General features: G+C 48.5%; 1 protein-coding gene across 1 annotated transcript; it reads left to right on the top strand.

Annotated features, from left to right (window-relative positions):
- The first annotated feature begins 346 nt into the window (after window positions 1-346).
- On the top strand, window positions 347-22427 carry LOC115313281 (monocarboxylate transporter 12-B). Its single transcript, XM_029972236.4, has 4 exons — window positions 347-518; window positions 18822-18965; window positions 20173-21018; window positions 22291-22427. The coding sequence occupies exons 1-4, from the start codon at window positions 347-349 to the stop codon at window positions 22425-22427; spliced, it is 1299 nt and encodes a 432-aa protein (XP_029828096.3).
- Window positions 22428-24117: the final 1690 nt, after the last annotated feature.

Here is a 24117-nt window from a genome sequence, read left to right on the forward strand (position 1 = left end):
TGTTGCGCAGTAACGTTCAGTCTACTGAAACAGTAGTGGGAGGAGGTCGATACTTTGCAACTCCGCGAACTTCCCGACTGCTAGGTAAGTGATTACTAGGCTGCGGGCTACTAAGCTGTTACACCTGCTTACGTTTTTTTTTTTTTTTTTCTTTAGTTCAATGAATGTATGAAGTATCAGCTTCCTTCGGGAACAATTGCACGCCTCGACAGTCGACATTATTTTTGGTCTAGTTCCTCGGTAGGGAGAATTATGGTAATCCTGGAACTCTTTAGCTCTTGCAGGGGTTACCATGGATGAAGATGGCTCTCAAGTACCAATAAATACTCCTAAGAAACAATACGCCATGGATCGCCGTTGGCACATTCCCTTTCTTGGGGCCCTGGTGACTTTCTTCTCGTCGTCGGTGTACAGGCTATCGGGCCTCCTTTTTGTAAACATCATGGAAGAGTTTAATGTCAACCGTGAAGAAGCTTCGTGGCCCGTGAGTATGATACCCACCGGCTACGACATGGGAGGTAGGAAGACAAACCTTCACTAAAATATATATCAATAGCTCTCGAGTCTACGTGGCGTTTTCTCGTTTCTCAGTCGGTTCAGATAAAAAAAAAATTTTGTTTTTAGCAAAAGGGCGAAGTTTGTGGCCATGGTGGTCATGATGGTCACTGGGAAAGAGATGAAATTTGTGATTTGTAAGCTAATTAACTAAAATGTGTTAAACAACTTTTCTAAATGTTTATTTTGGGAGAAAATTGTATTTGTGGCATTACCTTTCGAGGAAAATATGGTCTAACAGTGTCCCGAGATTTGGATTCAAAAGATTGCAGTGGGTGCAGCGGGTCACAAAATGCCATCCTTGTAGACGGCTTCAAACCGATACTAAACGCATAGCCCCAGTGACGTCGATTCCTTCGCCCTCCGCCGCTCCTCAAACGCAGCAGGTTGGGAGAGCCCGTCTTCACTTTTCCCACCTAGTTTCACCTTAAGGGTGACATCTCTCGCCCCATAGCGCCCATTGCAAAATGTTTAATCAAACTTTCCAATGCATAAATTATGCCTCAAAAATAGACGTCATAAAAGTAAATCTAATATATTAACTAATTAGCTAACGAATTTATTTATGCCGTCTCAATTTGAACGGCCGTAATGGAAACATTCTTCTCCACAAACTTGACCCCAGGTAAAAAAAAGAAAAAAAACCTAATGGAAGTTTATTTTCTAGATGCGAAACGACTAAAAAAGAAGCACCTTGTATGATGCCTCCAGCCATGGCTTACAAACAAGTCAGAAAACAAGTCTGTCGTTTAGTTCGAGTAATTCTACCCTTCTTCCTCTTTTTATGTCAATCCCGTATGAGCGCCATTTTTCGCAGGAGCTGAATTCAAACACCGGGCTTTGTAATTTCAAAAGGTTGCACGTCTATTCGCAGTGCCGTTTTCTCGTCTAGGAGGATAAATAGTGAGAAAAGAACAAACAAACAAAAAGTAATTGCAGTTTTATCGATGAGAAAACATACGAAGCAAAAGTGAGACAAGAAAGTGAGACGCAAAGATGCAACAATCGAGAGAATTATTGCAGGATGTTTGGTTCCGATTGAACAGATTAAAAAAAGGGGAGGGGGGATAAGAGTTAGACAAGTGCCTTCTTCACCTTGTATGTATCAACCTCCGCGGACATTATATTGCAACGCGCGTCGGCGAGCAAGCGCGTGCGTGGCCCAGTCAATAAACAAAACAAACAAAAAAAAAAACGTGCGTGGCCGAGTGGTTGCCGCACTTGACTTTCGTGCGGTAGCCCAGGGTTCGATTCCTGGGAGCGCCGCCCCTTTTATTTTCTTTCAGTTTAGATTTCTGTTAATTTCGAGAACCGTGTTGCTTGCTTTAGGTTAGAATGTTCTACGCGCCGAATCTTCTAGGCCGATTGTTCGAGAAGTCCACGCGTGTACAAAAAGGGCCCCGCGCGGCGAGCCGGAGTCAGTCTCGCCCCTGCGCTCGATCCTGGGGTTTCGCCGACATCGACGCCCGCGACGCTTTGCTGTTTTCTTCTGTTCCCTTTTTGTTTTGGGCACAAGTTCGCCCCATTAAACGTTTAGTTTCTTCAGTTATCTTAGCCCCATTAATTGTCACTCGTGACAATATGAGGGGATAATCGTCATAGTAATTTGGTTAATTAACTAAAATATCTTAAGTGTTATATTAATGGATTTAAGACTATCGTCGAAATAGCAGTATTGACGGCTATTACAAATAGAGGCCAATTCAATCCAAATGATTTGTGAAGAGGTAATGTTTTTTGTTTTTTTAAAGTATTGATCGATCAATTTTAACGTCGTTTTTTTCACTGATTTAAAAATTGCTTTTAAAAAGAGCGCTGCAAGCCCTGGCTAAACCCTTTGAAGATTGACCTAGTGGTTTCAATCATGTCATCACTTGTGGTCCGTTTGCCTTGCTGCGTACCCGACCCAGAGGAATAACACGGAGCCAACGGTTTCAACAACAAGAAACTACATTGAATGGGATAAGGACGAGACGATTAACATGGTTACCAGCGGCGCCTGAGTCCAGGCAGCGACTCCCCGTGCGCCGCCTCTGATGCGCCTTATCAAGGCGGCGCACGCGATGTGCGCGTGGCTGGCGTGACGTCGCCGTCACGCGGGAAAAGTTCGGCACCTTTGCCTCGCAGTCGGGCAACTGGGCTGTGGAGCCGCCAAAGTGCCCACACTCCCCCCTCCCCCCCTTCTCAAGCTTCATCCGGCATGTCGATGACCGAGACGACGTCGTGGGCGTCAGGGGGTGGATGGCGCTGCTGGGCAGACTGGCGTTGCAAGTCCGGCCGGCGCCTGCTGAATGAGCGCGATGGCCCGTTGGAGGTCGCTCTCGCCACGCTGGTTGACGGATGCTATTCGCGACTCCAGCAAAACGGACGCCACCAAGCGGGAAAACCGGGAACCAGCCGGTCCAGGTCGCTCCGCGCCCCTCCGCGCGTCTCTAGTGGCTTTCGCGGACACGTGTTGTCGGCGCCATGGCGAACAATGTAATTTCACGAAGGTCCGAAAATTTCTTAAGTTTGCCTGAGTTTTCATTAGTGCGGTGAAGCGTCAGTAGATTGTTTCCTTCCACCACGTGTTTTCGATTTCTTGGATGAAGAGGAATCGCGGAAAAACGTTTTGATTTCTTGTTTGTCTCGAATCACATTCAAAGTGACGACTGCTTGGTAACTGATAAGGGGTTTCGTTATAAGGATGTAGAACAGTGGGAGGACGACAGACGAGGCATTTCACTGGAGGGAACACCAATGCCACCTCCTTCAAGTGAATGGGAAGGTTCGATAGCTGCTTTTCTTGAGTTTGGTTGTGTTCGATTAGCTGCAAGTTTGAGCCACCGACGCCGGTCGGTGCGTTGGCTAGTCATCTTGGCTGCTTTTCGCCGAAAAATCCGCTGGACCACACTGAAGGAGTTGGACTGATTTCGCAATTATTTGATTCAGGAAAACCTGCTCGCTGCAAATGATGAATGAGGGAAATTATCTTTTTTTCAAAAGGTGGGGGACGCGTCTCGCAACGTTAGAAGCTGTCACGGCATTATGATCTATCGCGCCTCCAATATTTATATTATACCCCCGTCGAATTAAGCCAGCAGCAATATACGTCTACATTGCTCAGGTTGACGGGCCACAAAAATACTCATTTGTTCCGTTCAGGATTCGAAGTCAAGTTCAATGCAGAAAGGTTCTGCGTGAATCTCTAATGAAGACTCTCTTCAGTTCGTCCGCATTCGTCTCCGTGCTACTGGCTAGAACCATTTGACTGAGTTTAAGTAGTATCTCTCTGTCTGTCAAATATTATTCAGCAGTTCATCTAACAGCTAGTCAACTAAGCTCATATTTCAACCCGAAGAATATACTAATATCGCTTTAGTGGGACATAGTAATATAATGCATAACCCGCTCATCAAAATGACTTTTTGATTGCTACTAAAACCTGATTTGAAATACGAGTATCAGCTGCTTAGTGGGGCGCCGGCGGGTTAACATGCTCCTTGGCTCAAGAAGCGATTGCTTAATTTTCGTAATTTTCCTGCAGCCTGTGTTGTTGACCGAGCACACGACGGAAGCTGTTTCTTAAACGCAAATACGCACAAAAGCCCGATTTCGCGGACAGATAAGTCGCATGGTCGAGGCATGCGAGTTGGCTGAAAATTACTGTTGGTGGGAGAATTCTGCAGTCATTGCCGTTTTCCTTAGATGATCAAAACTGATTAGTATATTACCGTCTCTCCAGAGCCCATAGTTTCGGTTTCAAACGAAATCTCCTGAACGAAAGTTTGACATGAAAAGAACAAAAAACACAGTTGGAAAACAAAACTATGCTCTGCAAGTTTATGTGCACCGGCTACACTTAACCGTCTCAGTTCAAATACCTATAAAATTGGGCATTAAACAAAAAAAAAATCTGTTAAATTGAACGCGCCACCTGTTCAGGCGGCCCGGCCGAGCCGACGCGACCTGGACTCAGCCGCCATGTTTGTTTGGTGGTGGCGCCCCCTATAGGTCGCTGGAGTCGCGAATACGTTCGGCGTCCGCTCTCTCCCCCGCTCCTTGGCCACGTGCTGCCCTTTCTGCAGCGGCTCGGTCAGCTCCAGTTTGTCGCTTGATCTCCTTGATCTTGATCAGGGCTCGGCTGGCGGCCACCTTGTTGCTCTGGACCGTCTCCAGCAGTTGGCTGCTCTCCATGTGATCCTCCTTGAACCGAGCCAGCTGCCGCTCCGTCCTGTAGAGTGTGGCCGCGGTCCACCATGAGACCAGCCGCCGTGTCGTTCAGATGGCGGGTGTGGTGACGGTGTTGTCTATGAGCCAGCTTCGTGGAAAACAAGGAGGCAGACGACATGGGGCTCAGTTGAGGGTTGAGCCCGATGTTACCTTCGCATCCCTTCCAGAAAGTTCGAAATAACGGATCTGATGTGGGTACACAATCTTCTCCCCCCTCTTGAAAAGGGGGTCAGATCCGTGAAAGTAGAAAACTACCCCCAAAATGCGAGAGAGGCGAAGCCAAGGAGACACATACACACAGAAAAAAAAAGGTTCCTCTCTTTTTGGTGTCACCGACGTCGCAGGTTATACCGCCGCCTTGGTGGAGACAAGGGGGTTTCCTGAACGGTAATGCCGTCAGTGTTTTCCGGTCCTGCGAGGAATCTTCGTCCTCTACTTGAAAAAATCGTTTAAGGTCGGTGACATGAACAGGTCCGGTTTCCTCACTAGACTCACAGTGAATTAGTTTGCAAAAAAGTGCTCACCACTCACTTTATTGTAAGTGAGTGGTGAGCACTTTTCACGCACGCGAAACGGTCCTTCCGACCTGTTGGCGAGGGAGGCTGCGAAGCCTCGAGCGGCGTCACTCAGTGGGTGAGTACGCCGGAGTACAAAATCTCCCACCTCGATCTGCAAGTCACGTCGCCCCTGGTTGTACTGTTCTGCCTGTTGCACTCGGGCGACGTCGAGATTCTCTCGTGCATCTCGAAGGCTATTGGAGAAGCGCTTTCGTAGGTCCTCCGCGAACTTCACGTAGGGGCGAAGCCTTCCCCCAGACTTTGCAGAAAGGAGACTGAAAAAGCGGGAACGCAAGCTCCTTGCCGACATTCAGTTGGGCAGGAGTGAGACCCGTTGACCGATTTGTGGTCGTACGGGTAGCGAATGCCAGCTCTGGCAGTTTCGCGTCCCAGTTCTTGTGGCGCTCAGTCTAGGCCATTAACATCATCTTAAGGTTCCGATTTACCCTTTCCGTGATGTTTGCTTGCGGGTGGTATGGGGAAGTTCTTTTGCGCTTAATCCACAGCACCGCGCGTGCGTCCACGAACACCTTCCTCGTTAGATAGGAGGCATTATCGCTTACAAGATGTGCAGGAAAGATAAACCTAGCGAATGTTTCAAGTAGACACTCCCAGATTTTTTGCGAATCTAGCTTCCGCTAAGGGAATAACTCAACCCACTTCGTGAAGTGGTCGGTTACCACGAACAAGTACTAATTGCCGCGGGTACTACGTGGCAAGGGGCCCATGACGTCACAACAACAAATCTGCAAGGGCTCTGACTCACGATTGGTTGCATGAGACCGGGGGGCTGACCATCACGTGGTTTTGCCTTCTGGCACACCGAGCACCTGCGAGCGTATCGGAGCACGTCCTGCCTCATGCCTGGCCAGGTAGCAATTTGGGATAACGTTTCGAAAGTTTTGCTCCCACTGCGGTGTCCTGCCAAGGCAGAGCCATGCATGCATCGGATGAAGAGCTTACGTAGCTTGCGGGGTGTCACGGTCCGGAATGCCGAGCCCTCCGGATCGTCGTCGCCTGGGGGATGTGGTGCTGGAGGAGGCCGTCGTCGCTCATCAAGTAGAAGTCGAACTCCTTGTCACTTGGGCGGTCCACTGGACCTCTTGCTGCCAGCCAGGCGGACACACGTTGGCAGAGCCCGTCATCCATCTGCGCCTTGCGAAGCTCCTCGCGGCTCACCAATGTACCCCACGGTGAATCTGGGGACCGTCCTGTCGTGGCCGCGACGGTCACCAAGCCATGGGTATCCTGCGAGTGTTCCTCGGGAAGTGGAGCACGAGAAAGCGGATAAGCAACTTTGTTAGTTGACCCCGGGCGGTACACAATGAAGTAGTCGTACTGTAGTAGCGTAAGCGCCCAACAAGCAAGACGTCCAGCCGGATTCTTAAGTCCCCTTAGCCATGATAGCGCTAAGTGATAAGATTGAATCTGGAACGTTGCGCCATTTAGGTACATATCGAAGCGCTTTAAAGCATGAATAATGGCGAGACATTCACGTTCTGCGACACTGTAGTTGCACTCGGCCTGAGTTAGCGTGTGGCTCGTGAAAGCAACTGCCCGAAGCACACGGCCATACTCCCGCAGCAAAACAGCACCCAGGTTACAGTCACTTGCATCTGTCTGCAGAACGAACGGCTTGTTCAAGTCTGGGAGCTATAAACAAGCGTTGTCAGTCACGGAGTTTGAAAGGGCTGCAAATGCGCATTGTTGTTGTTCAGCCCAGCACCACCTGACACCTTTTTTTAGAAGGTGATAGAGCGGTTGGGATATCTCAGAACAGTGTCGAATAAAATCTCGGTAGAACGCAATCATTCTGACGTATCTTTGTAGGCTCTTTACGTCAAGTGGGCTTGGCTATTCCGTTAGCGCGCGCAACTTATCTTCGTTGGGGCGGAGCGTGCCTTTATCCACAAAGAATCCAAGGAAGTTAATTTTGGGCGCGGCCAACTGAACATTTCCGGGATGAATCTGAGATCAGCATTACGCATTCGCTCAAGTACAATGCGGAGGTGCTCGACACGCTCGCCAATAGTTCTCGAGAAAACAACCACGTCATATATGTATGCCATGACAAATTCGTACTTCGAGTTCCCAAGTACAAGATCCATCAAGCGTTGAATAGTGATAGAGGATAGTGATAGTATTTTATTGCAGTTAAAAGTTTGTGGTGCAACTCGGAGTGCAGGTGAGGAGGGAAAGGCATGCGCCCATACACATATTGTGACCCTTTCACCAACCGGACGGCGCTATCAGGAGCACTAGTCTAGACAAAAAAGAAAAGGAAAACACACACACACACGCACACACATGCATGCACGCACACAAACACACGCAGGGAGGGGGGGTGCAAGGGAGGTGATTATGCTATGGTCCGAGTAACTGTTCTACATCACTCGTGGATGTCGTCTCGGTTGCAGGGGATTGACCCACTGAAGTGGTGTGGGAGTGACCTCCAAATTTCTGCAGCACGCATTAGGCACGATGTCTTGTAGCGCAAATTTCGTGACAGTGGAGGTTGTAGCCGGCCAGCTCGCTTGTTGAGGCGAGGTGGGGAAGGCACGTCAGGGTGGCCAGCACTCATCAATAGGCAGAAGAACCTGATCGAGGCTACGTCTCTACGGTGTTGCAGAGTCCGCCACTGGGCATACTGCAGGAGTTTGGTAGTGGGAATATCTCTGGCGGCAGTTTGGTATGACGAGGGGGAATCTCGTCAGTACAGCGTAAGGGCTGCCCTCCGCTGTATGGACTCGAGAGATTTTGTATGCGTTGTTGAGGGAGGTCCCAGATAGCGGAACAGAATTCCAGCTGCGGGAGTACCAGCGACGTGTACAAGTGCCACAGTGGTGTAGCTGGCATGCCGCGCGTAATTTGGGTGACGAAACCCAGTGTCCGCCTCGCATGTGAAGCGGTTCCTTGGATGTGGAGGCTAAACTTGAGGCGCTCGTCAAATGCGACTCCGAGCAGTTTTGTGTGAGTGACACGAGAGAGTTGGGTGACACCTATTGCAAGGGGTGGGGAGTGTGAGGGCTTAGCCAAGGACAGGCAGGCTGTCATCCTAAGGCATTTTGGAGGGTTTAGTGGGAGGCTGTGTGCCACGGACAACCTGTAACAGACATCGAGGTCATTTTGAAGGGAGGTGACTGCATCCTTGGAGATTCCTGGTTGTATCAGAGAGAGGTCGTCTGCGAATAGTATTGCCTTATATTTCAGTTCATCGGTGATGTCATTTATGTACAGCGAGAAAAGTGTAGGGCCAAGCACACTGCCCTGCAGCACACCGGCGAGCACACTACAGTGGGACGAGAGATGACCGTGGAAGGCGACTCGCTGGGTTCGATTCCTGACGAAGTCAATTAGCCAGTTGGTCAAGGAACCCTCAATTAGCGGCGAGATGTTTCGGTGGCGCCGTCCCATGGCTCTCTTTCGTGACGTCATTACCTTGTGAAGAACAGGTTTGATGGTGTTTGTAATGGGCATGGTGAAAGCCTGAAGTCACAGAGCTCTGAAAGTAACACTGCCAACACCGTCGAAATTGAAGTTCTTACATTCCTCTTATTTCCGTCCATGAGACATGCTTTGCTGACGTCAGAGTCAGCATTCGGCCAATTGTGGAGGGCCGACCACAGCGACGCTCTCGATCGCTCACGTCGCCAATACCCACTTTCTGGAGTTTTTTAGGGAGAAGTGTGTGGTTGACGCGATCGATTGCTTTTGAAAAATCCAATTGTACTAGTTGGCAGGGGATGCGCTGGTCTAGGTGTGAGCTGAGCGTGTGAACTGCTACTGCCAAGGCAGAGTCGCAGCGGCGTCCCCTTCGGAATCCGTGTTGTGCCTTATTTAGCAGGCCATTGTCCTCCAGATGGTTCAGGATTTTGTTATTTACTATTCTTTCCAGTGTGCAGCTCACAATTGAAGTGGAGGCGATGGGGCGATACGTATCAATGCTGTCGGTGTCAAGTCAATTTGCTTTGTGGAAGGGCGTTATGATGGATCTCTTCCATTGAAGTGGTACAGTGCCAGAGTCGAGTATGCGTTAAAACATGTGGATCAGGATGGGCTTTATCAGAGGGGCGGAGAGCTGGAGAAAAGTAGGATGCACTCGGTCTGGTCCAGGGTTCTGTACTGGGCGAAGGGAGGTCAGTGATTCTTCTAAGTGTTGTTCGGTAATGGATAGGGATGACAGAGAGGCTCCAGGTGAAGGGGACAACTCGGGATTAGCCGGGTGGAAGGTGAGGCTTGGGGAGGTACGAGAGGCATTCTGGATAGAGGTGAGGCGGGAGTCGTGTGGGTAGACCAAATTGAGGAGAAGTGTTCACTAAACGGAGTCTATAGTGGGGGTGGGGGGTCTGATACAAGTGTCTGGTTGTGTTTGAAGACTGGGTGGCCAGGTGAAGAGGTCTTTCTTTGGGATTTGACGTAGGCCCAAAACAGCTTGGGATCTTTGGCTGCTCGGGCTGCAATGCTGGTGACGTACTCCTGATGTAATTTGTGCACCAGTCTCTTTATGTATTTTTGCAGACTTCTCGCTTCGATGTAGCTAGATGCACAATGTTGCTTTCGAGCACGATTGAAGAGTAGGCGCTTTCGTCTTGCAAGTTTTACAATGTCTGTGGTGATCCACGGAGGCCTCTTTTTCTTCGAGGCCGGTGAGTGAGGAACGCATTCCGTCTGGATTGCGGTCATAAAATCAGTCCAGAGGTCGTACATTTCGTGGGTGGAGGGTTCGGACAGCACCATCGACCAGGGGGACAGGTGAAGGAGCGCGCGAAGTTGGGAGAGATCCGTCTGTCCATACCGGTATACCATTCGGGAGAAATGTCCTTGGCGGGAGAGAGACGTGTAACATTCAATGTGTATAGCCTTGTGGTCGCAGCCGACCAGACTCTCCTGTGCGTAACAGTCCCCCTATTGAAAAAAAAAACAGCTACAATATCAAGCTGGGCAAGCTGGTTTAGCTGGTTTTTAAGCTGGTTCGAGCTGGTTCGAGCTGGATCGAGCTTGCACTGCAGCTGGGCAAGCCGGTTCGAGCCTGTACTGAAGCTGGTTCAAGCTTGGCAAGCTGGTTCAAGCTGGTTCTGAATCTGTCCCAAGCTGGTTCAAGCTGGTCTTGCTGGGAGCGCGCACGCTAAGGTCGGCGAGAGCTTGTCGAACTGGCATTGCCGGGAGCGCGCGCGCCAAGGTCGGCTGGGGTGGGGACAATGCCACGTCCTGTTCTTTGTCCTCTCGTTTTTGGCAGACGACCGGGCGCTTCAGGCACGCTGCGAGCTTCCTTTGTGTGCGAGAAAAGAGAGAGTGTGAGTGGTTGGAACGGAGAACTTGAGACACGTTTGGATATATTGGGCACATTTTGGAAAGGACGGCTGTGTGCGCGTTGTTTGGCGACTACTTGAACGGCGGAGCAAACGAAGCGGGATTTAAGGAGACAGCGAGCGGCAGTCCGTTCAGCGCGGGAAGAAGTCGGATGCCCCGACTGAAGCGTCGTTTCGTGACTTAGAGCATCTGTGTGCTCGTGAACGACGGTGGTGCCGGGGAGTATCACCAATGCCATCCAAGCCACACGGATTTCCTCACCTCTGCCGACTACGCAAGAGGACGCTTCGCCCCCATTACGGGCGGGACCCAGGTTCGGTTCTCTCATCCGCGTAGTATTTTTTATTGTTATTGCTTGTTTTTGGCGTGTTCCTAGTATTTTTCGTGTTGAGAGATAAGCAATCTAGGTTTAATAGCATTGTTTGTTTTGCACCGAGAACTACTATCTGTGCGCCGGTTAGTACTGTGTCAGCGCAGTGGATGGGTAGCATCTGAGCTCATGTGAGCAGACCGCGAATACGAAAATAATAAATTAGATGCCGAGCTAACTTTTCTGAATCATTTGGCTTGTTTATCCTGTGTATTCATTTAAACTGGTTAAAATGGTGGGGAAGTACGCCAGCCTAACCAGCATGGGCAGTTCACCCATCGTGACTCAGCATTTGCCCGGCATTCACCCAGCACTACCCCGCGTCCAACCAGCTTGACCAGCACGGCAAGCTGGGCATGCTGGAGCAATAACCCAGCATGGAGCTGGGACGCTGGGACCAGCATGAAGCTGGGATGCTGGGACCAGCTTGTGCTGGGACCAGCACGGCAAGCTGGGCATGCTGGAGCAATAACCCAGCATGAAGCTGGGATGCTGGGACCAGCTTGTGCTTGTTTTTTCAATAGGGACACAAGGGTAGGTTTTGTAGTGAAGCAAAGGTCAAGTTTGGCTCGTTGCCGACAGCTGAACGATATGTGGGGTCAATGCAGAGCTGGATGAGTCTGGCAGTCTCTACCATTTCGAGGAGCTGCTGAGATGCTGGGTCAGCGGGTATAGGTGCCGATAGGTCTCTCCAATCAATAAGCACATTGAAGTCCCCTAGTAGGTAGACACTTGCATAGGATGTGCTGAGTTCCAAAAGTCTGTGGATAGAAGTCTAGAGAGAAACAAACCTCGAGGAGTGCCTGTTTGGGGCTATGTAAACACGGGCCAGAAGGAACTTGATGCGGGGAGTCCGCAATTCTACGAAGACAGCCTCAAGGTTATCCTGCTCCAGGTCGGCTCGGCGCCGACAGATGATGTGAGACGGGGCGAGCACCATGATTCCGCCCCCACGGGAGATAGAGCGGTCTTTGCGACAAATCTGGTAACGGGTAGTGTCGGCAATTTGGCCGTCGCGTGTCGTTTCATCTAACCACATTTCAGTGAGGGCGAACACTGTGTCGTCTGTGGACTCGAGCATGGTGTTAAATTCAGGCAGCTTGTTTTTGATTGACCGTACGTTAGAGTACCAGAAGTTCAAGTGCGTTGGATGCTTTCTTCGTGGCGTGGACGGGCTGGGGTCGTTTGTTGTTGGGTTCCTAGGTGTAGTGGATAAGGGACTTGCGGGGGACTGCCGGGTTACGGTTGCGAATAGCTCGTCGAAGTGTGGGAGCTGGCATGTGCCGCAATACCGTTCCTCTGGAGATGAGGAGAGACGGTGGTAGGCCGAAAGTGGGATGTACTCGCACTTTCTGTGCACCCAGAGTTGGCATGTGTCGCCCTGTAGTGCTGCTGTGTTGCTCTTTACGGCCCCGGGCGCAACGAGGGCACGGGTGCCTTGGTCCGGGGTTTAGAGAGATGTTTCCGGCAGCAAGTACGAGCCAAACGACGTGCGGTCGGGCAGACGTGAGGCGCGGGCTTTTAGGCCTAGTGGCACTTGAGGCTACGGCGTAACCAACGGTGGTACCGAAGTTACTCACGCATAGGGGCCGGCAGTTCAGTCTCTGGGGGAGCCCGGAGCATTCACGTTGAGAGGCGTCGGTAAGAAACAAGGCACGCAAGCGCGAGTTGATCAAAAAAGCAACAAGTGGACGCAGCCAAGCGCGGACCGTGCCGGTGGCCATCTTCGGTACACTGGCTGGAGAGTTCGACAAGCCAAGCGGCAGTCGGGTGAACTCGAACAACCCTCTGTGGCAGATGAAAGCCGTTTTTAGAACGTCTGATGGGTGAATCTCGATCTGAAGGTACCCGCGACTGCAATCCACTGTTGTAAACACGGTCGCGTTACCGAGCGCGTACATCACGGAGGAAATGTTGGGGAAAGGGTAGCTGTTTCGTACGGACACATTGTTAAGCCGCCTGTAATCCACACGGAGTCTGGCTGTTCAGTCTTTTTTCGGAGCGAGAAAAACGGGGAACGCCCAGGGGCTCTTCCACTCACGTACTGAACCGGTGTCAATCACTTCCTCGAGCGCCGCATCTAGAGGTGCTCTTTTCGGGACGCTAATCGGTCGAGGGTTGCACCTCCGAGGCGGCGCGTCTCCGGTTTCAATGCGGTGCAGCAGAATGTCAGTCTTTCCAGGTGTTTCCGTGAACATCGGTGAGAAACACTGCAGGACGGCTCGCAGCTCCTGCTTCTGCTAGCTGCTTGCGGAGCACTTTCGCGACGATTCTCGAATACCGGCAGGCAAGACGTCCGGCACCATTTTGAAGTGGGCTGCAGCGGGAAGGTTACGGATGCTGTCCTCCCGTCTGGTAAACGGAGTGAGCTCCGGTTGTTGTCCCAGCCGGTATCCGCCACCAGAAAAGTCGAGTGTCATGTTTTCGCCTGTAATGAAATCTCGGCCCAAGATCACAGGTACCACAAGTCCTGGCATTTAAAGAAATCGCTGACGCTGCTTTTTTCCATTAAACCGAATCTGCAGCCTGACGGCTCCTCCAGCTGTTATTGCTGTACCAGAAGCTAGCTGCAAACGGGTTTCGCACTGCCGGAGGCTTATCTTTTTTGCTTTGCAGAGTTCGAAGACGAAATCCTCTATAAGCGAGATAGCGGCCCCAGAATCCAAAAGTGCGGCAACGGGAAAATCGAGCAGTGAAATCGTCATGCGCGGTTCAATGATGTTAGGCTCGGGCTGGATTCGACATACCGATGGAATTTGTGCCGCGTCCTCAGTGCTCCCAGGGACTGCAACGGCCGTCGGTGAGTGGCTGTCTGGTTTCAGCGTCGCCGGCCGTAGTATAGTAGTCTCCCTGGTTGTTTTGGTTCCGGCCCTTTGCCGCCGTCTCGTGCCACCTCTTGTTTGTAGTGTCCAGAAGCCTTGGACACTGCATTCGGTGATGGCCGGGATGCTCGCACTCGTAGCAGCACTCCGACGACAGTTGCCTGCTTAGGCCACCCGCACCGAGGTGCCCGTCGGACCGCCTCCAGTGATCGGGTAAGGAACCACTATGGGAGGGCCTCTACCAGCCTTGCGACTGGCTGTTGTGGGGAGGGCTTGTTCCGTTGCGGCGGGGGTCGATGCTGCTGGGCTGCGGGTTTGCGACCGCACCGTGCCAGTTTTCGCCAGCACTTGCAGGAGAAGACTGATGAAGATGGTTCGCTTGGGTGGTGATCTCCGTTGGGCTCCAGCTAGCGATAGGGCACGGCCACCAACCTCCCACCTGTCGTGGCGACCCCCGGCTAAAACCCTCACGGACCCCGCTGTGACCTTTGGGGACCTCTCGGGGAGAGTTAGGCGAACATACGCTTATCCCGCACGGGAGATCACCATGCATGCCAAGCCAACTCTTCTGGTTGACGTGGTGGGGAAGGGAGGTCTCGTTCGGACAGTCCACTTGCGTGGAGGCCTCGGGGCACCGCCATGCGCATGCTGGTTCGAGCGCGTACTTGGCTGGTGGTGGCGGCACGTAGTCCCGCTCGGCAGGAAGAGCTTCCTCGATGAGGCGGGCGCCCCGGGCTAGCTCTTCAAGGGTCTGAAAGGTGCGGTTGATCAATTAGACGTGGTACCTTGAGTAACACTGTCTCCTGACCCGAGTTACTGTGTCCGATCCCGGCGACTTCGGGTCCGCCGTCTCGAAGACCTCTTGCATGACCCAGACGTACCGGAATAGACTTTCGTCCGGGTGCTGCGTCCTTGCCTCGAGCTCTCGGAGAATTCGCGACGCGTAGCCTGCAGGCAGGAACTCTTCTCGAAGCCTTGTCTGGAAGTTCGCCAGGCTGGTGAAGGGGGCCTGTGAGCCCAACAAGCACCTGGCACTGGCTTGCAACGCCAGCGGGAGTATGCGGTCCACGATGAAGGCTTCTGAGGCACCGGAGGCAAAATGGTATGTCTGCAGCTCGCCCAGGAAGTCTGCCACGGACTTGACGTCGTCGTACCCCATGTAGACCGGAACAGTCAAGTGTGGTCGGGGCTCTCGCGGTGGGGTTTCCTGCTGGCCAGGCGTGTGGGCCAGGCGCTGCATCACGGAGTCGCACATCTCCGTGACCTTCGTAAGCAGGGTCATTTGTGCCGCTGCGGCCATCGCGGCTTCGTGCTCCCACGTGAGCATTCCTGCAAGCACAAAAAAAGAAACGCCCCCCAAAACCCAACTCAAGCGCAAACAAAGGAAACGCCCCCCAGAAACCAAAACAACAGCGCAAAACGATTGCCGCGGTCACAAAAACAGTCAGATACAAGTCAATACAACAAACACGGGCGTGACGGAAGCACAGAACGATGGTCGAAAACACGGGGTATGGGTAAAAATGCTTACAGAAAGAAGAGACCAAGGCCCGTAAAATTCCTGCGAGTGGGTAGCATACCACGCTTGGGCGCCATTGTGGTCGGTTAGCTTGATGCATACCCAACCCGGAGGAATTACACGGAGCCAACGGTTTCAACAACAAGAAACTACATTTAATGGAACATGGACGAGACGATTAACTTGATTACCAGCGGCTCCTGAGTCCAAGGCAGCGACTCCCTGTGTGCCGCCACTGATGCGCCTTATCAAGGCGGCGCACGCGATGTGCGCGTGGCTGGCGTGACGTCACTGCCACGTGGGAAAAGTTCGGCACCTTTTCCTCGCAGTCGGGCAACTGGGCTGTGGAGCCGCCAGGGTGCCCACACACTATCTAGGCAGCGTGTCCTTGGCGGGCGCGCCGACGACACCATTCACGACATGACTGAACCGACTAGTCACTCTTAAGTGTAATGACTTTGCGGCGCTTTTCTTATGCCCAATTTCTAAATCTGGCGCAAAAAGAACGCGAAAATGAATTAATAAGCATTATTTTGAAATGCTTTTAATCGGTTTGGCAGGCAATGGTAATTTCTGTCAATACTGCAATCGACCCTTAAAAACAATCATGAGAAAGTGAGGTAGCAACTTCTTGTTCATCATTAGATATACCCTGACGATCATCCCGTCATCTAAAGTCCGCTGAACCTGATAAAGGCAGCGTGAAGATGGCACTCGTCAAACTCTCATCCCTTAAAAAAACTGTTAGAATTAAAATTAAACACCTTGTATAGTATCATCGCCAAAGCGGGTCTTACTCGTTTCAACATTCTCAAACGCAGGTCAAATTATTGACACCATATACCGTTCAATATAGAGTTTCTAATTCTTCACCAGCTCTATAGAGAACAAAAATGAATGTTAGTTGTCAATCTCTCTGCTAAACAGTTATAGGCTCCGTTTTGTTGATGAGTTCCACATGTGATCTCGTTTATGTTTTTGTTGGGGGTGTGCGAATATTGATATTGTCGAATTCCAATGGCATACGAATATCAAGAAAAAGCACCTTCGAATATCGAATCGACTATCGAGCATGTGCGCAGTATTAAAATAATGGGGGAGAGAAAAGACGAGTATGCGAATATTATTGCTTTTATTAGATGTCGGCTCATTGATGACATTTATACCAGGAATTAAATATAACTTAATCAGTCTAGGCAGCATGTAAAAAAATAGCTTCTATGCAGTCATGGCAACTGGACCAATGATTACCCAAGTAAATGAGTAAATAAAATGATTCATAACTAAACAGCGTGACAAAGATGCAACTAAAAATAGTCTAATAAATACACTGGTAATGACCTTAGCGTATGAAGGATACATCTGGTGCTTTGGCCATACATATATATTTAAATTTAAAAAATATAACAGCACTTGACTAGATAATACATATCAGATGTAACTTGCAATCGAGTCATGCAAATTGAGGGGCAAAGAAAGTGAAAAAGAAACCAAAACTTCTCTGGTCTCATGAAACAAAATTTGTGGAGTTCTTTTATGTTCAACGAAGACAGATACGTATTTTTCGGGGAATAAACATATTCTTATACGCTTCAGATATTTCAAGGCATGCGCGGCTTTCAGATTATTCGGTACTTGACCCGCTATTCGCACTTTGTCCGAATATTTGGCCGCGGTCGAATAATCAGGAGCTTCCGAACAAGCAATTCTCGAATCGAATACGATTCGAGAATTGCTTGTTCAGAAGTTCCCGATTATTCGGCCGCGGCCAAATATTCGGACAAAGTGCGAATAGCGGGTCAAGTACCGAATAATCTGAACGCCGCGCATGCCTTTAAATATCTGAAGCGTATAAGAATATGTTTATTCCCTGAAAGCTACGTATCTGTCTTCGTTGAAAATAAAAAAAAACTCTACAAATTTTGTTTCATGAGACCAGAGAAGTTTTGGTTTCTTTGTCACTTTCTTTGCCCCTCAATTTGCATGACTCGATTGCAAGTTACATCTGATATGTATTATCTAGCCAAGTGCTGATATATTTTTAAATTTGAATATATATGTATGGCCAAAGTACTAGATATATCCTTCATACGCTAAGGTAATTACCAGTATATTTGTTAGACTATTCTAAGTTGCATCTTTGTCACGCCAGCATGTAAAAAATAGAAGCTATTTTTTACACGCTGCCTAGACAGATCCAGTTTTATTTAATTCCTGGTATAAAAAATCATCATCATGGTATAGGAGATCATCGATTCGTATTCAAACTTTCGAATATTCGCACACCCCTAGTTTTTGTTCTATCAGAGCTATTGTTATCACTCAGTGTATTGTATACTGCGTCGTATAATGGTGCCTGGAACGCGTCTCTGACTGGTGTGTTCAGCTACCTATTCCTGCCATGCACCCAAGCAGCACAGAGTTGGCCGATCATTGGCCAATGGCTGGCAATGGTCCTTTGACCAGTGGCCAAACAGTGGCCAGAGATTGGCCGATGACTGGAGTTTATCTTGCCAATGGCCAGTAGCCACTGGCCATCAGCCATCGGCCAAGCATTGGCAAATGAAGGCCTTTGACCACTGGCCAAAGGCCATCATTTTTGGCCAGTGGCCATGGCCACCGGCCACTGGCCAAAAAACTGTCGCCTGCAATTGGCCATTGCTTGCCCAAATTTCGTGCTGCTTGGCATCGAAAGGGGTCCTGAAGTGGCAAAAAAATACGTAAAAAAAGTGGGTGGGTCATGTTGTCGGATCTTGCGATCCCGGCGGTTGGGTGCAGAAGTTCAGAAGAACAAAAAACACCTGGGAACGCAAATTTTACTGTCACTGCAGCACCCCTGCGGTGAGAGCGCCAGTGTTGCGGCCCTGGCTGTGCCACAGCCACATAACACTTCTATGGCGTCATAAGTATGCGGTAAACATAGCAGTGGAAGACACGCTCCAGGAACCATACTCTTGCCAATGGTGTCCTGGGCTCCTCAACCTTCATATTGAAGACTTTTCTTGTTATTTTCATAATCATGATTATTATCTAATTATCAATATTAATGTATTATTCTTTTATATTAATTATTAGCATTATATCTATTTCATTACTAATGTTTTATTATTATTATTATTATTTTTAAGTCCTCTGAGTACTTAAACGACCGTAGCCTTGTTTGCCAACCAAGAAACGTTCTCTCTTTATCACGAGTTTTTTAAGTATGAGCAAAGAACTGGCGCAATTTTTGTATATAGAAGCATACCTTTATTTGACAAAGCATACTGCTGATCAATTTTTATGCACAAGATTGCTGAAACTGACTATTTGTCTGTACTCGTCTTATTAATAAATCCAGGCCCACATATCCCGCATCAAAGCAGCCATAGATGCAGCAACTGATAGCCTACTCCGCTAACACAAGTCGCACCAAAATATTTATTCAGTTGGACCGAGAAATTACGTGTTACTTTGTTATTCACTTTCTCAAACAGGACTGGTGTATGGACTGCTTTCCCAAAGGCTAAGCTTAGTTCAGACGGCCATCGTGGGCGCCTTCCTTACGTCGCTTGGACTCATTGCCTCTGTTCTTATTTCAAAAATTTGGTGGATGACCGTTACATTGGGATTGCTGCATGGTAAGACGAAAGGAACATTGTAGCGTTTTTTTTTTATTGTTCCCATTTCTGTGTAAAGTAGAACTGATTTAAGAAATCGAACGTAAGAGTACATTTAAGGCTGTTATAAACAGCAACAGCTCAAGAAAGACAAAGACAAAATATGAGACACAGAAAAGGAAACAAGAGCGATGTTGTCTTTCCAGACGACAAAGGTGCCTCCCCTATCGTCCTGTTGTTGCTTCTATTTGGAGCAGTTGCTTTTTACAATAAATCATCAACTTGTCCAAGCCTCCATCCTAACAAGTAAGGGATACTGGGGTTAGTTAAAGAAACACTAAAATGACTAAAACAAATAAAGGCGCGGATGAGACACATTTTTAAAAATAATTCCACGAAAAAATATTTTTCCTTGCAATATTGAGGCTGTTAGATGCAATTTAGGTGGAGGTCACGGGCCGCTCTAAGCCCAGCCCACAGATCGGTGACCCCGCCCATTACTACTAGATTGGCTTCGCTGCTCGGGCGAACATGCTCACAAGCCTAGTGTCTCCCTTTCGCGATATCTGCAGCGTCTAGTCAGGCGTCTAGCTGACGCCGCCTGCAAGTCGCTCGAGGAGACGCGCGGCAGCCTCCGGCATCATCTGCTATTCCACCACCGTCTATCATCATCTACCAGGTCGTCTGCAATGACCGTAAAAGCCGGACATAAAAGCTGCGCGTCGACCTCCGTTTTCGCGTTCGTTTGTTCACTATTCCCCCCGCCTATAAACTTCTGCAACGCTCGTAAGACGTGTCCATTAATTCTAGCGTTTCATAGATGCACGAGCCACGATCTGGTAGGGAGTATTCACTGGCGGCCATATCCGTGTCCGTTGCTACTGAGCGCGTGCCGACGGCGAGCTTCCGGAGTCCTTTAGGAGCGTGCATTTAGCACCATCAAGGTTGCCGGTTTTAGCAGGCTATTACTGTGAGCTCGTTCTGAGCATGCGCTCTAAACATCGCCCTCTAATATGGCGTCTGGTAAACACCTCCTATACAGGCGCCTGTCAACGTCTTTCGATGTGCGGTAAGAAGCGACCGAGAGGTATAATAAAATCAAGAAAATAAACTTGCAGTCTTTCCTGGTGCCCTGTTTCTAAACTTGCTGGGTAATAATCTTGAAATATGCTCTAATACTTGATTTCGGAAAAGTAACTCTTAACGTTTTTTCCTGTCCCTCTTGCAGGACTCGGCAGCGGAACAATGAGTGTCTGTGTGCAAGTGTTTGTGAGTCAGAACTTTGCGGTTTACCGAGGAATAGCCCACGGCATTGTGAATACCGGGCCCAGCATTTCAGCGTTTGTCTTTCCTATCCTCATGTACTTATTGACAAGCAGATACACTTTTGAAGGCTCCCTCTTTCTCTTAGGGGGCATCCTTCTGAACTTGATTCCTCTTAGTACGCTTTTAGGTGAGCACTTTACAACTCCACAGAAAAACCCTCCACTAATAGACGGCTGCGATAGGCCGATAACTTTTTCAGATAAATTGAGGAGGCAAGAAACACAATACGGAACGCAAAAAAATCGATCCTCTACTTCTGAATCAAAGCCACGCGTCCTGAAGACAGCGGGAGAGGTACTTCGAGCCCCAGTGTTCTACGTCCTATTTGTGTCGTGGCTAGCGATGTACTTAAACCTGGACATAATTCTGACTACAGTCGTTGACTTTGCAACAGACATTGGAGCCCCTGAACGTAAAGCTGCGGCCCTGCTTTCCCTTTTCTCAATCATGGATGGAACGGGGCGGCTTCTGATTCCGCTGATTGCAGATAAGAACCTCGTCCGCCGCAGCACCCTCTGGGCCTTCGACTTCCTCGTCGTTGGAATACTAGTAGCTACCCTTTCTAGCGTGAGATCGTACAAGAGCTTAGTCATCGTAATGTTTCCTATGGCAGCAGCAATGGGTTGTTCGCAGTCGATGTTTGGTGTGTTACTGGCAGACTATATCGGTCTTGACCGACTTTCTGTTGCATATGGACTGTGCAGCATGATCGGTGCACCAATTCTTCTTCTGAAGCCTCTCGTCATAGGTGAGTGACTTGACTAGTTCTGCGTCGCGATCCACGTTTTCAATTGACAGTTAAGCCTATCATGACGCTGAACATGAGCAACGCTTATGACTAACGATTATAATATATGGAGAATAAGAAATGAGGGCGACAAAGCACAAAGACAAACCTCATAACACAACTAGGTGACTGGTGGGTGACAGAAAAAATCCGCTTGGTCCTGGCATCAAACCAGGACCCTCTCCGTGACGACTGCCCACGTATAATACCAGGAATGGGCAAACTCACCAGAGCGAGTCATGTCCGATTCCTGAAACCACATACTACAGCCCGTATTGTTTTCCAGAATCTCACTTACAGGCGGCCCGTAATGGCCTCAATAAATATGAATGATATATTAACGTGAAGCTGAAGTGTTTAAGAGCATATCCGTTCATCTTCTTCTATGTACATTTTTTTATATATATTCGATTTGCTTAGGCTAGTGGCAGGTTATGTTGTATTATATTATGTACTATTCGCTTTATAGGGTCTAAAGGGACTGAATAAATGTCTGAAATAAAATATTTGTAGTAATTTTAACTTACTGCTTTACACTGGCCGCTTTTATTGTATTAAAAAGTCAATCTGGCAACTTGGTAGTTTGTGATAGATAATCACCGTTACGATAACCACCTTTTAATGAGTGGAAAAACGCTAAGTGCGCAGGCGAGCTGGCAGTACCTAATCATGTCGTAAAACACCCGAGACTGTGCGTAGATATCTCTGCGTAAAAGGTGGTTGAGATTGACTGTGTGCGTATATATATGATGCTAGAGAAATAAACAAGTTAGCTAAGTTTGAGTTGTTCCCTTCTGTGTCTGTTCCCTCGACTAATTTTTTTTTTTTTCAGCAGTTTCAGGTGTTAAACGACATGGTTCATAGGAGTGTTTGACTAATCAGTAGTCTAACTATTTCTGCATCATTACCCAGGCACATACTGTTGACGAGCACAAAAAAAGAACAAATGATTGAATGAATGAATGAATGAATGAATGAATGAATGAATGAATGAATGAACCGAGTACCATGCTATGTAGTAGCATCACAAACTGAAGTTGAATATGTTTAGCGGTTTCTTGTCTCGTAACACATGTAGTTGGGTATAATTCCAAACGTATACAAAAGATATGAACATCTCATGGGGACGATTCGTATTATGTCAACTGCGGGTAATAATAGTCTCAAGACCTGTACGCATCTTATATAGCGTGGGAATCTGAACGAAAAATACGCCATCCTTCTTTTTTTCAGGTTATTTCAGAGACACTACCGGATCGTATGTGGACATGTTTTGCATATTGGCTGGACTTCAGATAATGAGCAGCTGCCTTTGGTTTGGTGTGCTATTGGCAGAACGCAAAAACTACACTGTGGCGCTTGGAGAATAAACACAATTCACAATAAGATAAACTAGTATACCACCAAAAAATAAAGTATTACAATTCTATACTGGCACCTCCTTGGCATCTGAGCAGCAAAGTACCGGTCTGGGAAAACCTAGTTGGTGGTTTCAAATACCACCCTGGAAGCCCGCATTTTGACGGAGGCTTACTGCGGACAAGTCGACGTGCAATTGAGATTCCGGCACTGCGTGAAAAGATGTGCGGGTAGTCCACGTGCGAAATCAGTTCGCTCTGACACGTAAGTATGCCAAATTTACTTCATTTCTCTTCCCGCATCACTTATATTACATAAGAGTTTTGGTTACTGTGCAAGTTTTTGCTCAATTTCAAGATACAAGGTAGCGCTTGAAGACAAGTAAAAAAGGCGAAATGGACTCAACTGTGCGCTAATTTTCAGCTGCTCAATCACGCGAAAATGGAACTATATATAGTCGTGTCTTCGGGCCACTCGCAGCCAATCTGATGCCCCACCACCGCTTCCAAGATCGCGATTTACTTACCTGCAAGTTCAGTAAACACTACGCTGACACATGCTGCGCCGCATCTTTTGATTCTGTCAGCTTCAATAATCTCCACAGTAGTTTGTTACAAAAAACTGAGTGCTATCTCGCCTTTTGTTGTTAAGACCTTTTTTGTGCTGGGATGACGGTAAACTGTATGAGAGAGGTTCTAATTGCACCTTGGCCAACGTAGATGTCTCCACCAATGAGTACCCAGTGAAGGTTATGAATTTTCACATATGGGCTGTTTATTAAAGAATGAAATACATTTTAACGCAGCCCCCAATCCCAAATTTTCTCCGTCCTCCCGTTTCTGCATTTTCTGCTTAATTTAGCGAATAAAATGACGTAACGTGGCCTACAGAACATGGGAAAATTGACGTCACATGACCCTTGCACCAATCTAGTTTCAAAGTTAAATTTAGGGCGAGAAATTGCTGTCACCTGACCTGTAGGACAATTCATTTTCCGCCCTAAATTCAGCGCAAAAATATGCGTGACACATAAATTTTCTCACCCCATCCATGTCGTCCATTCCTCTCTTCTCCCCCTCCTTGTAGCACATCCTAGATAACCCTAGGTGATGTGCTCCTAGGCTGTCCTATCCATCCCTCTCCCCTCCCTCCTCACCTACCTCCAATTCCAACCTCTACCTCCCTTCCCCATTCTCTAGCGGAGCACTCCCTCCCCTCCTCCTCTTTGATCGCGTGACACACCATTTCGGTTTCCTCAATAGTTATAAAATTGTGGGTACTTCTCTACCGTAACGACTGTTTAACGTCTTCAAAAAAATTGAACAATTACTAGAATAAACTGCATTCCATACATTATACGTAGAGCGCTGCGCGGATCACAGTTTGAATATGTGCATCTGATCCGCATCCGCAAAATTAGAAACCACATCCCACTCTCAATCCGCGCATTTATTTTACATCAGGAAATCGGTCATGAATAAAAATTAAAATAACATCTGGATGGTACGCTGCAAGCCTCCTGCTTACCTTCAAACTACGAACCCTTCCCGTCAGATTAAGTTGAAATTCATTGTATCGTGTCTTGTTATATCGTATTTATATAACACGAGATCATCTTTCCAGAAATACTTCACATCGGTGGAAAGTTCATCGCAGTTATGAAATTGCATTGGGAGTCCGTGACAGTGACATTCACTCCAG

The sequence above is a fragment of the Ixodes scapularis genome, unplaced genomic scaffold (assembly GCF_016920785.2).
Source record: "Ixodes scapularis isolate PalLabHiFi unplaced genomic scaffold, ASM1692078v2 PGA_scaffold1__304_contigs__length_218370807, whole genome shotgun sequence".
NCBI lineage: Eukaryota > Metazoa > Arthropoda > Arachnida > Ixodida > Ixodidae > Ixodes > Ixodes scapularis.

What these genes read in the sequence shown, in the direction of transcription:
- LOC115313281 (XM_029972236.4), top strand. Translation starts at nt 347, where the DNA reads ATGGATCGCCGTTGGCACATTCCCTTTCTTGGGGCCCTGGTGACTTTC. An exon ending in CACCGGCTACGACATGGGAG is followed by an intron (nt 519 to 18,821) that starts GTAGGAAGACAA and finishes TTTCTCAAACAG; the next exon opens with GACTGGTGTATGGACTGCTT. An exon ending in TCTGAAGCCTCTCGTCATAG is followed by an intron (nt 21,019 to 22,290) that starts GTGAGTGACTTG and finishes TCTTTTTTTCAG; the next exon opens with GTTATTTCAGAGACACTACC.